Source organism: Gambusia affinis, linkage group LG11, assembly GCF_019740435.1.
Source record: "Gambusia affinis linkage group LG11, SWU_Gaff_1.0, whole genome shotgun sequence".
In the NCBI taxonomy this organism is placed as follows: Eukaryota; Metazoa; Chordata; class Actinopteri; order Cyprinodontiformes; family Poeciliidae; genus Gambusia; species Gambusia affinis.
Window position 1 is genome coordinate 5,276,515 of NC_057878.1, and position 18,204 is coordinate 5,294,718.

Consider the following 18,204-nt stretch of genomic DNA (forward strand, 5'->3'; position numbering starts at 1 on the left):
CTCTCAGTGTAACACCAGTTTCCTGTGAAATCCTTTTTATTCGTGTCAACAGGGGGCATCAGTGAAGCACCATCCTGAACACAGACAGTGCACAGATGGACTGGATCCTCACAAGAACCAAAACATGTCTGTCTGCTTTTGTCATCCTCCGTCTTTCCACCACATCTGAAATGTTCAGACCTTCATATATTCCATAATCTGTGATCTGACTTTAATCAGGTCCAGGTTTAGTAGAACCAGCATGACGGCCCCTCTTTCCCTCCCTCCACCCCCTCTGGATGTGGGAGGGTCTCCTGACCCTGGTCGTCATGGCGACAGATGTGTCTCGGCACAGGAAGCAGGAATTTGAGCTATTTCCGATCTGGACAGACTCTCTCTTTCTCTCTTGTTCTCATTTTGAAAATAACCAGGCCGCATTTTGCACCCTTGTCATAACAGTCCGAGAGCCGCAAACCGCCGACTTATCCCAAACGCTGGCCTGCAATTTCTACCAAAAGATGCCCAAGCTGCAGTGGCAGATAGATGCATCAATCCCAAGTGTTTTCCCCTCTGGAAAACATTTCCCAGAGTATTCTTGATTTTCAAGCCTCATTGCTGACCCAGATCAGACTTGACCCCAGAAATCAAAGCCACATGAATGGTAATCAGGAGTCCAAATGGTGCGGTCCACCCTGTCTTCCTCATTATTGAACCATGTGCAAAGAGATATTTAAGGCATTGCATGTTATGACAGGGTGAGTCCAGGGATGCCTCATCCTCTGTGCAAACATCCAAACATATGACGAGCCGCCCACCCTAAAGTCACGTCCCGTTGGCCTCATTGTTATGTAAAAAAAGATAATGTTGAATCACACGTCGAACGCCTTTATGTGCTTAGTGACGAACCAGATTCCTGTCGGGGGCCGAAGTTCATCCCGAAGGTCAGGGAAGAAAATGTACAAAAGTCATCAAAAGCTTCCCTTCGTTTCACTTCCTGGATTTTCTTGTCATTTTGATGCCTGGCATGCCACCCCACCTCCTACTCCCTCTCAAAAACATTTCCTCCTTATATATATATATATAAAAGAAAAAAAAAAAAAAAAAGGTTATGTAACATGCCACATTGGTATGTAATCTGCAGCTGGGAAAAGGCAGGAAAGACGAGAAGCGCTGATAGGAGATGGGCTGAAAAACAAAGGGCCATCTGAAGAAGAAGTGAGCAAGATGGAGGATTACACTCACACATCGTCCAGAGTAGAAAACTGACGGACCGTTCTTCTGTGGATCCGACTGTAAAACTTTTGGCATTTTTAATTTCGCGTTATAAAGCACAGCGTTAATCCGCTGTCAAGAAAAACACAATTTTCTGTTTGGAAATGTTTCTGGTCACAAAAACATCCAACAGGAACAGACACCAATCACAAATGTCATATTATTGCACAGTAAGAACGTGAAAAGCAGGTGATTATTTGATACTTTCAGGTCAGAAATCAGAAGAAAGAGGAAGATGGACCCCTGGTATTGTTGGGCTAAAGCACCACGGCCGCCTGTAAATACCTGAAATCCACTAATACTATAGCCCCCCTTCTAAAGATGCTTATGACTACTTAATTTAATATTTCAAACACCAAGTGTATCTTAAAATGCACTGAAAGCCACTGGGTACAGACAATTTGCACCAAGGAAAATGAGCAGCACTCCTGAAGTGGCCTTTGCAAACAGTCAGCACTGAACCTGTTTGAGCTTCCCAAGCTGCATGTTCTGGTAATATGGCTTCAAAACAAAGGCTCACTTTTTTTTTTAATCCAAAATTAGTTTTTCAATTTTATCATGTTTTTTTTACTCCACTCACTTGCTTCCTTAAAAAAAAAAAAAAAAAAAAAAAAAACAAATGATCTAAAAAAACAACCGGCTCTTATTTCAACCATTCCTCCTGTGAGTTGATTTGAATTCAAAATCGAAACAAGTAGAAGCTGTAAAACACGCTTGTCAAAAAATGACGGTAGTTCTTGGGTGGGTTGACATCGCTATGGCGACCCGGGGTGCTGAAGGGGTAAAGCACAACCTACATATGGAGGCTTCAGTCCTCGAAGCAGACGTCACGGGTTCGATTCCCGCCCTGATGACCTTTCCCACATGTCTTCCTCCTCTCTCAATACCTTATTCCCTGTCAAGCTACTTTCAAATAAAGGCCATTAGAGCCAAAAACAAAACAAACAAAAAAGTTTAGAAACCAGAAAACTCCATCGATAAAATCAGGTTGTCGGCAAATATTTCTGATTCGCTCTATAACCTTAAATAAGTTGGAGTCGTTCCACAGAAAAAAATCAATTTAATTTGATAGAACTCCATATATTTACTACTGGTGTGCTTTAAATGAAATCAATTAGATTAAAATATACACTTTCAGTAAGTACTGTGACAGCCTGACACCGTTGTTTCCTGACATTTTAGAGCGTTGGCTGAAAGGATTTTGAGTTTTCTCCTTCATATTTCTTTTTGTTGAGCCGTCTTAAAAAAGAAACATCTACAAAACAATCCAAGAGACACCGGTCCACAGGAAAAAACAGAGCCAAACACCCCGCGGTGGCGTCTGACAGACAGAGGAAGAGGAGGAGAGGCGACATGTTGGGTGGTGACCGGACCGGAGCAGGAGGAACTGTTCCACCCTGCTGCCATTGAATATTCTCTTCCTGTTTGGACTGACTGGGTCGGACCTGCTCTGCTCCATTCACAATCGTGGCGGTAATGGAGGTCAGCTAGCGAGTGCGAGCGGCAGAGGAAATGGAACCAACACGCTCTCTGTGCGGACGAGCGACTGAAATGCTGGATAAGCAATAATGTGGAGTAGGTGATACGACAGATGAGTGTGTGGTTCCTTTAAAAAGGCCGAGTTCAGGGACAAAATGTAACGGCAGTATGAGTTTTGTAAAAAAACAACAAAAAAAAACAACAATTAAATATGTGTATATATATATATATATATATATATATATATATATATATATATATATATATATATATATATATATATATATACACACACACACACACACACACGTTGCCATCACTATAAAACAAATAGCAGAACCAGCTAGGCATCGGTTGGGTCCCAGCGTCCAAATGTAGTAAAGTTTTGTAGAGTTACTATTTTACAAAGTTAAACTAATCGAACGTAATTTTGGTTTGGTTGATTTTTATTTATTTATTTTAATGATAAATGATAATGATAATGATAAATAATGATAGTAACTTAGGACTATCCTGATACACACTGCAGGTAAGCTGGCTGAAACAAAGATACACACTTCTGCCAAAACTTGGCATTTTGTCCTCAGCAGGCAGTTTGAGTAAAGTCAGTGCATTTTTGTTGTACGATTTTTGAAAAATAAATGTTAAAGATAACATTTCTGATTGCCGATAGATTTCAGCTGGTGTCTTGGCTTTCCATAACTTTTTCTATGCGTGTCCAATACTTTTTCTCTCTGTTGTTTTACATTATTACACCCAAGTTAATATCTGAAGTTATTTGTTTTGGTTTATTTTTATGCATGGATTACATGTCAGGTGTTACCAGCACCTGGTCATGACTTCATTTCAATAGCACCATTAAGCTAGGTTTAAGTCAGTGTTGTAGTCCAGACCTCCCAAGACCAAGATAGGACCAAGACCAGAGTGTTTCAAGACCAAGACTTTTAGGGTCCAAAACCGAGTCAAGACCAAGACCAGCGCTACATGACACAATAAAATGTGAAATATTATCAAAATTGCTAATCAAATCAATCTGAAAGATTCACATTTCCATAAAAACACAGAGATATTAAATACTTAAAGCTGAAATAAATTTAACCAATATTAAAAGCAGAACAAACTCTTTGTTCTGCTCATCTAAAAAGATAACGCCCTGGGCATATGCCCATATTATTCATGTCAGAAATCACCACTGTCTGCACCATTAAACATAGCAATACAGCGGTGACGTGCAAAGCTGGTGAGGCACTGACTTAACCATAATCAGATTTACAAATATAGACCCCCTGCATGTTATTGTTTACATAAGGAAACTTCACAGATACGGACAACGCTGGAGGGCAAAAATACTGTTCTTTAGCACGTCATGAAAAGCCGCGCTGCCGCGTAGAATAATTCCGTTAACTCAGTCAAACTTGGACATGTAGATATTATTCATTTCGTGCTGTGCTCCACGGTCCACTGTCTCGCTCTCTGTATAAGCGCAGCTACGTGCAGACTTGTTGCCATAGCAACTGACAACAACGCCACAAAAAAAAAGAAAAAAATTATTTCCCACACAAAGAGCAGAACATTCAGTCTGCTGCAGTAGTATGGTTTTATGTGGTAAGAGGAGAAAACTATAAATATATCGCTGTACTTGACTCTTCTGTATGGCCAGTAGGCAGAGTAAGCTTACCGTCTCTTACTCTGCAGTTGTGGAGTCTCAATGTCTGGGATCATGAGCGCCCCCTGCCATGAGGCAGGAGAACTGCCTGCCTCGCCTCAAATCTGTTCTGTGCCGTTTCTGATCGCTCCTCAGCTCACGAAGCACGTTTTACACATACAGTTGGTGACAAAACCCCCCCAAAAACACTGAACATTATGTACATCAGCTAAATTATGGAAAATCAGTTCATACATTAAATGTTTTTTACCCATTTTATTGGCGACGTACAGACAGGAGGAACATGCTCCCATAGAATAGCAGCCAGTTAGCGAGAGGTTGATCAATCCCAGGGGAGGTTCAACTCACTGCTTGCGGTCTTGAAATAAAATCCAGAGTCCTCAGCGCCCGAGACCGAGACAAGACCATCAGAAAATGCTCTCGAGACCAAAACCGGTCTCGAGTTCTACAACACTGGTTTAAGCTAGGTTTATAGCAGACACGTTGAACTGGACGCACAGTGGCGCGCGCCAACAGCGCCGACCCCATCTTCCAGCATTGCCCTCGCATGGCATCACCTGGTCGTGCACCTTGAGCCACCGTTCACACAAACTGGACGATTTCACAGGTGCTCTTGCACTGGTATCAAATCAGAGAGCTCATTTAATCAGAAACATATTCCATAAACGCCAAACCACGGTCTGGGCTCACACGCGCTAAACACAAACATTCACAAGTGCGACTCAGCCTTTCTAGATGTTGACTATGAAAAATTGTGATGCATCCAATTGTTTTTTTACTAGTTGCGTCTATCAACATTTCCAGAGCAAAAATATGTCATGACACAAGCTTATAGTGGCAATAAGGAGAATGTCTTCAAAATCCTGCTCCAGGTTTTGATTCAAAAACAGGACATAACAACTACTGAGGAATTTCTGCAAATTTCAGGCTGAAAAAAAATTTAATCACCTACCATCCCTCTGGGATACTAGTGATTTTCCTACCAGCTCACAGTTTCTGCTAATCAAAAACAAGAAAAACATTTTATTATTATTTTTTTTAAACAGCTGTGGGCCTCTTGATATCCTAAAATCCAAGAAAAACAAAAACAACAATAACAAAACAACACTTTTTAAAATGAAAAGCACCTAGTCCAGATGTGGGAATAAAGACGCAGAGGAAAGGTCCCACAATCAGCAAGCACTGGACAAACAGCAGCTTTCTGTGTGTGATAAGCTGTGAACAATTTGCCCGCTCCTCTTTTTCTTCTTCTTCTTCTTTGTATCGCTGAGACGGGCTTGAGTGGGGGCATTTTTCACATACCACGCTCGATCACAAGGGCTTTTAACCACATTTGCCCCAGATCTTAACTGGACTAACAGCATTTTACTGGGACAGTCTGATTTCATTACATAGCTTAGTCACTCTGTAAAAATGCTTTACTTGCTTCAATTTCTTCACCTCCAAAGGAGAAAAAGCTGAAAAATGAATACTTTTGAGAGTTTTCCCCCTAATGCACATGCAGGCGTGCAGAAACTAGAAACAACACAAACTTCCTCATTCAACAGTGCTTATGAAGCCTGATTAAAGGCAAAATCTCAGGTTCATAGAAATTTAAGGTAATAAACGGCGTCCACTCAACTCCGTGGTGAAAAACAGACCTCAGGTTCACCGGCATGCTCCACTTCTTCAAGTCGGACGCACAGCGGTGGGGACGAATGCCAAACAGCCCCGTTGAGAAACCCACCTGATGTTTCAATATTTCAACACGTGTTACGTAACCGAATCGCTATGCGCTTGGCAGGGGGGGCTTGTATTGTGTCGTGTCTAAGAGCACAGAGCGCTCAAGTGTTTCTTTTTGGAGAATGCCTGACTGAAGAAAGAAAGAAAGAAAAAAAAACCCTCTAAAAATCTGAATGATTAAACACAGCTTCAGATTTGGGAGTTGTGCTTAAAAGCTGGCAGTCACTCCGCAGGTTTTTACTTGAGGCAGAACTTCAATTTGTCTATTGGCCCACTAGTTTTGGCTTTGAATCTTACTGACTGATTTACAGCAAACTGCAAGACACCCCACCGAGACAGAGGTTCCAGGCAACTTGTTGACCTCTGGGTAATTTAACCCCATCTGTGGGATTTTACTTCACCCCAACTCCATAATTCAGGAGCCAACGTCATTTAGGTAGCTGCTAGCTGCACCTGACATTACCAGTGATGGAAATGACTTTGCCAGAAAAATTCAAGGTGCTCCACCAGTAACTGTAGGTCTCATCTATTAACTCTAAACCAGGTCGCAGAAAGAACTCTGGGACTTCCCAGTTCCCCAAAAGAGATGCTTCTCGTTTCAAAATGGGACAAAGAAGAGAATACACTAATTAAATAATGGAGAGAGCTCCCACGTCAGGGAATGGCTGCAAGGAAGTAGATACTCGCCTAAGCTTGGGCAAATCTACTGTCATTAAGAAGAAGTTTACTGGAACTAGAACAAAGAGGGTAGAGAACAAATTTTTAAAAAATCTATACAGTAATCCCTCGTTTATCGCGGGGGTTACGTTCCGAAAATGACCCGCGATAAGTGAAATCCGCGAAATAGAAAACTTTTTTTTTTTTTACAATTAGCAAGGTGCTTTTGTCGGTCCAGGCCGTTTCGTCGACATTATGGGTTTAGGAGATGTTCGAAATTACAAGATAATTTGGCCAACTTAATGTAAATTTGCCAAGCTGTTTTATGTACGTACACATAACTGCACGAGACGACAAAATGATAGCACAATTCGTAGCATGTTTTGATACAAGAAGCGGGAGTGAGTTTTTAGCGAATCAGAATGCAGAGCACAATGCACCAAAAAAAAAAAAAATGCATTATGAAAATCCGCGAAATAGCGAATCCGCGATAAGTGAACCGCGAAGTGGCGAGGGATCACTGTATAGCCATTACTAAAGTATTTTGTCCACTGCAAACCCTTTTAATTGTTGTTTCCTAGCTAGGTACGGGTCGGCTCAGCTCTCCTCTCCACACAACTGGTAACTATGAGACAGCAACATCCTCCAATAACAAAGAAATAAAATAATCTAGGCTCAACCCAATGTTTAGAAGACAATGATTGTCCATCTGAACATATGGTACGATTTTATGGGGTAGGAGTTCATACGTTTCTTACTTCTTCCTACTCCTTTTCGAGCGTGTTAAGTGGAATTTGTGAAAAATTAATGACAGTAAATGTGGAATTTGTTGTCTGTTGGTACAGGTTTAAGACACGAGGAAAGACAAGAGAGAGTTGGATTCTCTTCACTCGCGAGGACAAACGAACAGAGATGTGCTTCCAGTTACAATCTCCTACGGCTCTGAAACCACTTTCTGCCGCACCTCTCTTTTATTTCTCACATTCCCTTAGCTTACATGTACGCTGCAGCTCTACAGAAGAAGCAGCAAATTAATCACACAGCTGCAGTGTGAGTCAGGGTCACATATCATCTAAACAAGCAATACAATCTTCACTTCACACTTCTTCAGCCTTGCATCTAAGGAGGAGGACAGGAGCTTCCAGGCCGAACCGCCACCTGCTGCAATGTACTCATCTCCACTTCTCCTTTCAGTCGCCTCCTTAAATACAGTGATTAGTATTTATATTGGTTATTAGTTTCATTCCATCGCTTGCGAAAAGCCCGTGGTCATATATGTAAGAGATGATTTGTAGAAGGGTTTTTCCCCATCGGTTCATATTCACACACTTTTTGAGTTAAAAGAAACAGAATGGAAAAAGGAGCATTTAGGGAAAAAAAAAAAGAACCTGGAAACATTATAATTTAGGAAAACAGATTTCAGAGGACCCTGTGATTATGGCAAGTTTCATTTACTGTTCATGTAACAAAACATAAAACAGCATTAAAACACGTTTTGTCGCCGTCCTGCCGTCAGTGGTCACTGATTGTTCACATTGGGTGCAGAGGCCATGTGGTGCTACAAAGGTGAGACTTCAGTCACTGTAAAATATTTCCACATTACAAAGCTCACATCTTATGCTGGTTTAACATTTTTAATTAGATTGGTTTGGCTACAGATGAAATAGCAGCCTATGCGTTTAACTTTGCTGTGAGACACTTCTTGTTACGTTAATGAACTGTGCGTCATAGAAGACGTGGTTTCCTTTGGACTTTTCTCCAGGTTTCTCTGACCTCACTATAAATACTTTGCCTGACACTGAGAATAGCTGATTTTGAGACTTTTCCAGTACAAACAACCACTACAAATAGAGATTCTGCTATTGGGAAAAGATTGGATTGTTTCACTGGTCAATGTCAACCAAGTTGAAAGTGGTGTGAATCCGGTTAGCAGCATTGGTGTCTGTCTAACTCCAATTACCCCTTTAACACGGCTTGTGTATTCAATCACACAGCAGACAGATGGATTTATTTTCTATTCATCTTCATAACAAAAGTGCTTTTGATTCCTTGGTGGTAAAACAGGAAGTTGCACAGGAATCTCCCAAGAACGTAATCGTGTCAAATCAGCCAAGTAAAACAAAATCCTCTTTGGTCAAACATGTAGGTGTTGGATCAGAAGTGGCTGGTATGGACTTAAGTTTTTATCACAGTATTTTGTAGCACTATTGTGATAATAAACATGACAATAAGAAATTTTTTTTTAACCATTTTTCTAGGTAACTGTACAGCTCTGATTGCTTGATGTAGCAATAATGGCACAAATGATGCTCTTGAAAAACTCATCTATTTGTAATTTGCTTCTTTAGGACAGCAGCAGTCGTATAAAGAAGTGTGATTTGTAACACTAAGCAGTACATAGTAACTGCATTTAATCATATTTTCACATTTATTGACATCTATCGATACTCTCATTGAACAAAGAGCAAGGTTCCCCCCAGAAAACTTGCAAAGTGCAGCGGTTGGGCGTTTCGGCAGTCGTTCATCCAGCCGCCCGTCATGTTTTTGAGTTAAAAAATGTTTAAAGTTGACAGGAAATTTAAAAATATCACTTGATAATTATGCGTTACTGGAAGATAGAAAGATTAATATCTGAACACCAACTACAAAGTCTTAAAAAATGCAAACATTTTAAAAAGACTTAATAAATAAGCAATGCGTAGCCTGGTGGGGGCAGAAGTAAAGCCTGGTGGCCCGTCAGACTTATAATACACTGGGGGAAACCCAGAAAGAGTGGAGGAAGCATCAAAACTAACAATCCCAACAGGTTGGGGGGTTTTAAACCCCAGGAACTTCTTGTGACAAAGATAAATGAAAATTCTTATCAAGTCAAGATATTTATCACTATAAATGACAAACGATGTGATCTGGTCAGGCTTACCTGGTCGCAGCCAGCGTTGACGAGCTCCTGCAGCATCTGCCTGTTCACCTCTCCGGCCTCCCCCGACTCGTTGGCGAACGGCATGAGGGACCTGCGGATTTCTCGCAGGGCGCTCTGGTAGTTGTTGAATTTCTGCGGCGGCCGGAGCTGCTGCTGCCGGTTGGCCGTGTCCTTCCCGCTCTTGGAGTCGGCCGCCCTGCTCCCCTCGGACCTCCCGCCGTGCAGCGCCTGGCTCACCAGCTTGGCCGGCTGCTTCAGGCCCTCCTTGATCTCCTGGAGCCTCTGCCGTGTGTTGCCCACGTATGGGGCAGCTGGGAACGTCTTGGGCCTCATGGCCTCAGTGCCCCTCCACCCCCCACCCCTGGGCAGGCACCTACTCTAAAACGGGGGAGACTACCGCACACCAACTGGCACTCGCTCAACTGGACCCTCTCCACCCGGCTGACCTAAATAGATAAAAGGCCTCCAGGAGCTCAGCGCAGAGGCCCGGATTTAGAAGCCCGCCTCTTGTGTCGTTTCCCTCTGACTGTGTTTCTAAGTCCTGATGGAGCAGACGGAGGCGATCCTGGATACTACAAGCATTCCATGGTGGGAGCCTCAAGGCTCAGGTTGCAGCTTGTTCCAGGAAATGCAGGCGCGGGTGTGGGCAATGCAGGGCCAAACCATGATGCCAGTGTGCGCCTGTGGAGGAAGAGATCCAGTGAGAATGTGCATACTGTGGTCATACGTCATGGTTATTATGGTCTATCTGAACAAACGGTGAAATGAGGAGCTCGTCTCTGAAACACAAGGATGCTGTGTTGGAGACTGAAGACAGACAAAGGCCATAAAAGGGAAGTATTATGTGTTTTCCAGACACATAGTACAAGTTAATAGCATGACCAAGTAACTATGTTACCTTCAATTCTTAGAAAAATGCTATGTCAAATGACAAAGGACATTTATCACCTTGAAATTGGGCTTCTGTCTCTTTAAAAACTCCTGCTCCTTCTGAAACTCAGCCTTCAAGAAGTCATCATCTCTATTAACCCTTTAGCAATGTTTTACTGAGAAGTAGCTCATACATTGAGCCCACCAGATACACAGATCCAACAGGTGTTTGCTAATTGCTGCTGGCTAGTCTGAAGGAACTGTGTGGGGGAGTCACAGAGGATGTCTACTCTGTAAGGAGGTAGCTTGGAATCTGCAGCTCAGAGGAGGAGCTTCACCCTCAAAGGCGGAGCCGCCCAGGCATTTGGCATAGCTGAACGGTTACCACGGAGATTAAGGGATTTCTCAAACATGCTTGAAAGTACCAAAGCAAAACTCTAGAACTGTTTCTGATGAGGTAATAACGTTATAAAATGAACTAAAACTTAAAAAAAAAGAGAGTTGATTTTACAAAAATCTACTGCTCTTCTAAAAAAACGTTCTGTAGCACCATCAGGCATGCTGGCAATGGGCCGTAAATGATGTCACAACTCCCATATGGGAACTAGTTGAATATGTCGTTACCTGGAAACCAGCGAGTCACATTCTATATCAGTGGTGTCTAAGCGTCCATGCATAATTCAGGAATATCGGCGGTCATAAAGACTTTGTTGCACAACTGAACTGCAGTGACTGCATACTTCTGCAGCGCAGTCATCGGTGAACACCCCTGTGAGAGCGTAGCAAGCCAGCCGGGAGTCACAACAAGTCAGCAGAGCTGACCCCTTTTGGCTGTTCTGCTCCACGGCGTTTATGCACGTTAAACACAACCTGACGGCCTTATCTGAAGAAACACACTCTGGATTCTGCCACTCCAGTGTTACTCCTCCGGAGCGGTTGGGATGACATGTGGAAGGGCTGCACGTGTTTCTGCCCAGGGGCCTCACGTTAGCAAAGAGGTGAAATACTTGCAATGCAAGAATTAGGAGAACTCATTTTTGCATAAACAGCAGAGGGAGCAACAGGTCTTGAAGCAACTTGCTCTCAAATTCTGGATGACCCAGTTTACATTATTTTAAAACTTTAAAGTTCTAATAATTTAATAACAAAACCTCCCCAAAGCTGAATCAGCATGTTAGAACTGTACAACAACATCTTTAGTTATAAAACAGTATCTGTTTGGGGCGATACGCCTAAACAGAAGCAGTTACATTTGTTGAAACCTAAGAATATTGCTCCATCTGCAAAACACGGTGGTGGCAGAATCAGGAACAGGTCATATTCTACTGCTGATCAAGAAGGGTTACTACCCCTAGTTTGTTTAATCTGAAACTAATAAACAGCTGCATGGTTGAAACTTGGACACAACAGAAGAACAAACTTCACGATGGCTAAAAATATTTTCTGGCTGCCTTAATAGACATAAAATTCTGTCAGTACCAGAAAAGGATTCCTCTTCTAACCAGATAAAATCAGCAGTAGCTTCACAGCAGGTCTACAGTGTTCTGTTATGCTAACTTTGCAAAGAACCACACATGGTTCTAAGAGTAATTTTGCAATAAACATAACCACCCGACTGTGCTCTATAACATTACACTCCAATAAAGATTGAAGGGAAAAAATAGCATTACTCTGAGCTTTAAGAGCCACAGCCAGCTGTTTTACAGCCAGTCCATTTTACATTGGACTCCCGGGTTAGCACCACTCTGAATGAGGTACCAAACTTACACTGTGTGCACGATTATTTACCCCTTAACTATTACCCTACAGTCAATGGGTCCATGAGGACACTAGGGGTTGAACGACTACATATTTTTTAAGGTCGACTACATCATGATAATAGTCGAGTCGATGTCGACTAGTCGCAGTGACGTCATACTGACGTAAGCGCAAAAACCCTTCACAACTACTTGGAGGCTTTATTAGCTATTTTCACGGCAAATATTAACCCCCCCACACACTCAAGAGGTGCATAATTAGTAGGCTCCTTCTTTTCTTTAGACAAAATGGGCTAAAAGTTTCTCAAAGGGATGGAGGACTCTTGAAATTGCTAAGAATGGAGTGTGATCACAGAACCATCAAACATTTTGCTGCAAATAGTCAACGAGGGTCCCAAGAAAATGTGTTGAGAAGGAAAGACCCAAAATATCTGCCAAGGATTTGAGAAGAACCAAGACTTAAGAAGATGATGACAACCAGAAAGCCATCATCTTTCACCTCCGTCTTATTCCATAATTGCAACTTAAGTGGAATAACTAGAAAATGTTCAGAGCTCAGACACATGGCCAAGGCTGAAATCCCAACGCCTCTGAACAGGACACTTAAACTGAACGGTCTAGACTGGGCCAAGAAATATCTGACTGATTTTTCAAAGGTTTTATGGGTGAGAGGGACTCTTAACGGACTAGATGGACGGCCTTTGGGTGGATCAGAAACTTGCACAGAGCTCTACTTTGAGTCAAGGTGGAGGTGGGGTATTGCTATAGGCTAGTATTGTTAAAGACGAGTTAGTAGGAGACTTTCAGGTTGAAGATGGACTCAAAATCAACTCCCAAACATGCTACCAGGTTTTAGCAATACATTCTTCAAGCAGTGGAACAGGAAGAAGTCATCTTTGAAAAAGACAATGATTTTTATCCATTGCTCCCCTGACCTGAACCCAATTGAGAACTTGTGGGCTGTACAAAGAAAAACTGCGATATTTAGCAGAAAACTCAATATCAATGCCTCCAGTTACTAGGCTTAGGAGTTATTCCTATCTCACTGGGAAAGTTGGTTTGGAGAGCCATTGTTAACCTGATAAAGGAATGAATTTGAAAACTGCACTGTCGCATCTACTCGAGTCATTTTAAAATAAAAACACTTTATTTACAACATGTATTTGATAAGAATTCAGAAGTGGAGTAAGCCTTGTAAAGCGATGCTGGAATAGGTTACCATCATCATGATGGACTGATCAGTGTGATTTGGGTCTGAATACGAGACACGTTTCGTCAGCCAAGCTTTTGTGTTCAAGGAAATCATCTAAAGCTAATGAGCTTCACTTAAAGTGACTCAACTATCCCATATAGCTTTACTTTTGTTAAATCTAATGCCTCTCTTTTCTTCGGGACTCACTTGGCTGAGTTTCACACCAATGATCTCCTCCAGCCCTCTAGCTGACAGATTGGTTTCCCAAACGCCAAACTGATTTATCTCAGACAAAGAGAAAGCGCTGGATAAAAAAAATCCCCCTCTGGCAGCATCCCAGACACATTCATGATATTAGTTTTAATGGGTTTTGCTCTGTCTGAAGATGGCTGACAGGTGGAGCAGTCAAAGAATTTTATCTGACTATTACGCCGACATGTGTGGATAAATGATGAGCCGGAGGTATTTCCACAGGCAGAACGGAGACGTCCCACATCAAGACATTCTTGTTTCTCGACATTGGAATAATCACAAGGATTAGATCAAGATGGTGGAAATCCTCAACATTTAAGAGGCCAGTAATAATAAATGCTCATATTGGGGTTTATTAAAGTGTTTAAGCTGTAAAACCACCACTTCATTACTTTGACCATTTTTAAAAACAACCAAAAGAAAACCTATGCATAAATGGACGATGAAATACCAGTTAATTAACACTTAATTTAATAATTTATACTCTAACACAAGATGGAGTACATTAAACCTTACCAGACACACTTCTTAGTTTGTTATGCAGATTTCACAACAGGTGATTGTACATCAGTCGTGTCTCTTCTGTATGGTCCAATTGTGAAACAATAAGAGTATCACATTGCCTGACAGGTTTAGAGGAACTATATGAACATGTCCCAGCTGGTTTCTGGCATCATGTGAACAGACTTTGATCAGCGCTAATTCCTATCTATGTCACTTGAACTTGTCTAATTACTGGATAATCCTACATTTAATGGAGATTCCTTGAAGCAATCTGAACTTTGGTTCCATTATTTGGTTCATAAAAGGTCAAATATTTGCAGTTTTGCTCCTCTGTTTAGAATCTTAACCAAACCATCTTTATGAACCATGTTGTTTCCCATGGAAACCCAGATTTAAGACGGTCTAAAGTCTGCATTTCTTTTAACAATCTGTGGCCAATATGTCAAAAGCAATAAAATATTGTAATATTATTTAATTTCTTCTTTATATATTTATCCACAACTGGTACTTCTCTAAACTTTTTAAAACATCATAGGAATCCTCCCTATACATTTTTTTTAATAACCATAAAGCAAAGCAAGTTTTATTACCTTCTTCATCCAAGTGCATCACCACCAAACTACACGACATTCTTAAAAAACATCGTTTCCACTCTTGAGAAATGTCTGTATTTAGGGTGATTGAAGGTGAAATAAAAACAGCTTTAAAGTTGAAAATTAGTTATTTTTAATTCTTCAGTGGAGAGTCTGGGTGCTAAGTGAGCAAAATCAGAACTACTTTCCACAATCATGTATTTGTGGAAGCATTGAAATTGTTTATCGTGGTACTCCTGGTAAAGTAAAAGAGAAAAAAAGCCTTTAATTAAACTAACAAGTGAAAATAATGACAAATCTATCTGATGGTTTGTTTTTGCACTTAAAAAAAAATAAGATTGTGAGATTTCCAAACTTACTGAAACGACTTGAGCAAAAACAGATGAAAAGGAGTTTATTTTGAATAAATACTGGTATTATTCCAACTCATGTTTCATTTCTATTATTACTTTTACCCGTATTAATGTTTTTTATGACAGCAGTGTTTACCAACCCTGGTCGTTAAGGCACTCCGTCCTGCATGCTGTAGATGTTTCCCTGCTTCAACACACCTGATTCAGATGAACAGATAAATAAATAACGTTACCTCAGTGTAACATCAGGTTGGAATATTTGAAACAGAAACTCTGAGGCTGTGGTGAAACGTTTTCTGAAGTGTCCTAAACCGTAAAGAAACTCCACGCTGCGATAATGTGCACAGACACATGGAAAATATTATTCCTTTTTATAAATATATCAGCCATACTGCCACTGCCTGGAGCAACAACCCCAGCAGATGCAGCGGCCAAACATAAAAAGCTCCAGAGCACACACCCACCCCTTCTTCTCCGCTTCCCTGGCAGTCTCCATCCCTCTGGGCCGTTTCTGAGAAGAACACTGCCCTCACTGTTTGTACAGATAAACTCTGGACAAACAAAAAAAATCTTCTTATTCTTTTTTTTTTTTCTGTCTCCACCTCAGATATGGCCGTGTGGTGGAGTAATCTGGGGCTAAGCGGTATAAATGCCCCTCACTCTCTCCCTCCCTCCCTCCCCATCTCCAGGATCTCTTGTCTCCATTCCTGCGATGCTTTAAGTGCCGTGTCCGAGCGATGAGCATTCCATTCCACGAGTAACTACAAGTAAAATACCACGCCGCAACCATGGGACGTCCTGTGCTGCTGACCAAAATACAGACCCTCAAACTTAGCAAAGAGCGAGAAATAACGAACGGATATTAAAAATAACTTCAACCTGGATGCAGGCGAGAGGGAAAAGAAACATATCCACAAAGCTCATCATCACATAAAATGATACCTTGAGTCTTTTCTCAAATAATTACAGTAACATAGTGACAACTCTTTTTTTTCTTTTTTTAAACAACAAGCCCACAAAACAAACTCCCCATGATTCCACTTTTGTTGCAGTTTACATAGTTGCCACTTAGGTGTCAATGTTAGTCAAAGAAGCTTTGGCTGTAAATTAGCGTGTTAAACTCCAGTCCTCCAGCCGCTGTCCTGCAGTTTTCAGATGTGCCACAGGTACAAACCACTGGAATGAAATGTTTTATTTATCTCCTCCTTGTGTAGATCAGTTCTCCAGAGCCTTAATGACCTAATTATTCTACTCAGGTGTGCTGCAGCAGAGACACATCTAAATGTTGCAGGACGGCGGCACTCCAGGACTGGAGTTTGAAACCTATGCTGTAATTGGTTAAAACTCACAAAGCTAAAACAAGTGGATGTCTTGACGTAGTCAAAAGAAAAAAAAAAAAAAAGATAAAAACTGCCGTCTCAGTCCAAATATTTAAGAACCTGCAAGGCTGTCAAAAATATTAAAACAAGATCATTTCCAGGATCTCTGCTTCTGTTGCATTGTGGGATGTGAAGAAGACAGAAACAACCAAGCAGAGCAGACAGATGTGGACACGTCGTGTTCACCTCATGATACAAACACAGAGAATTAAACCAACGTTTTGGTTCTCAAGCTGTGTTGCAGGAGCCCACTGGTTGTACTTGGGTCGTCGTCAGAACTTAAATCTAGCAATCAATTCGCTGTGGTCCAGATCTACTTAGAACGTTTTGACAAATCCACTCAGTAGCAAAGCTAGCTGCAGTTACCGATTCAAGCTAATAACGCATTTCTCTGCATTTGGTACATTTAAACGATGGAGCAACATGCTCACTACAGGAGGTTGGTGCAGTTTGTATATGTGTTGCTGGGTGAAAAATAAAATTAACTATTTTAAAAGGTAGCCATGATGGATTTTGAAGTTGGGGTCAGCAAAAAAATAAATAAATTAAAATAATTCTTAAGCTGCTACCCTGGCGACCGGACCCTGGATAAGCAGAAGAAAATGGATGGGAACAAATTTAAAGATGGCAGCATCTCCTCACGTGGAATTCTGGGTTCGTCAGATTATCGTCAAAACTTTAAACTTGGACAAATAAAAGAAAAACAGCATCTTGCGACCCATCATGCAGTGAAAACGGTAACAAGAGATGCACCAATCCGCCTGTTAAGAGATCGGATTGGACCAAGTGTCCCTCCAGTGGCGTTGACACACGACTGCCATTTCAAAAATGTAAACAAAACAACCACCGAGACATACGTTGAAATAAGTAAAAATTAGATAAATGTATTAAAAAAATAAATAAAAATCACATCTACAAAGAAAAGAAAAAGTATGTGACAAGTTGAACCTCAAACCAAACATCAGTACATGCCAGGAAAAGTCTAATTGTTATGATAAAAGATGCACCAAACTGGCAAAGACAGTTATAATACTATTGCTTTGAAATGCAGTTATTATAGGGATGGTAACTGTATAAAAAAAAAAAAAAAAGCTTGAGAGCCAGTAGGGACTGATTGATTGTTTAAGTTTCAGTCCCAATTTCACAATACACATCTGAGCAGAGGCAGCCTCAGCCTCCGTATGTAAACACGTAAGAGCTCAGTGATTCCTGTGGATGCTCCCCGACAGGCTACCTGTAAACCTCAGTGGAAGCTGCTGCAGAGGCACTCTACTGCTGCTCAGCTCCAACAAGTACAGATGTGACACGAACCAGCTCCCTTAAACACCAATACAACATGTCTGAGTGGGAGAAGACTACACAATACAACTACTGGCTCAAAAAAAAATTAAAATAAATAAAAATAATAATAAAAAAATTTAGAATTACAATTACGTGAAGTTGTTTTAGTCCAGTGAGGTGTCATGTTCGTTTGAAGGTAGCATTAAGTTAAAGCTAAACAGAGATTGAAGGAAGATTTGATATTTAACATTTTGCATATAGATTGTTCATTAAAACTGTTTATACTTTGCTGTAAGCTCTACATTTGTCTCCCGGACTTTCTTTAAAA

General features: G+C 41.1%; 1 protein-coding gene across 1 annotated transcript in view; it reads right to left on the reverse strand.

Moving 5' to 3' along the window:
• The window catches only part of lats2 (large tumor suppressor kinase 2), a 30,512-nt gene that overhangs the window by 11,735 nt on the left and 573 nt on the right, over positions 1-18,204 (reverse strand). Inside the window, exon 2 of the mRNA XM_044132021.1 lies at positions 9,696-10,376. Coding sequence (XP_043987956.1) covers positions 9,696-10,028 — 333 coding nt within the window. The 5' untranslated portion in view covers positions 10,029-10,376. The remainder of the gene's footprint in view (positions 1-9,695; positions 10,377-18,204) is intronic.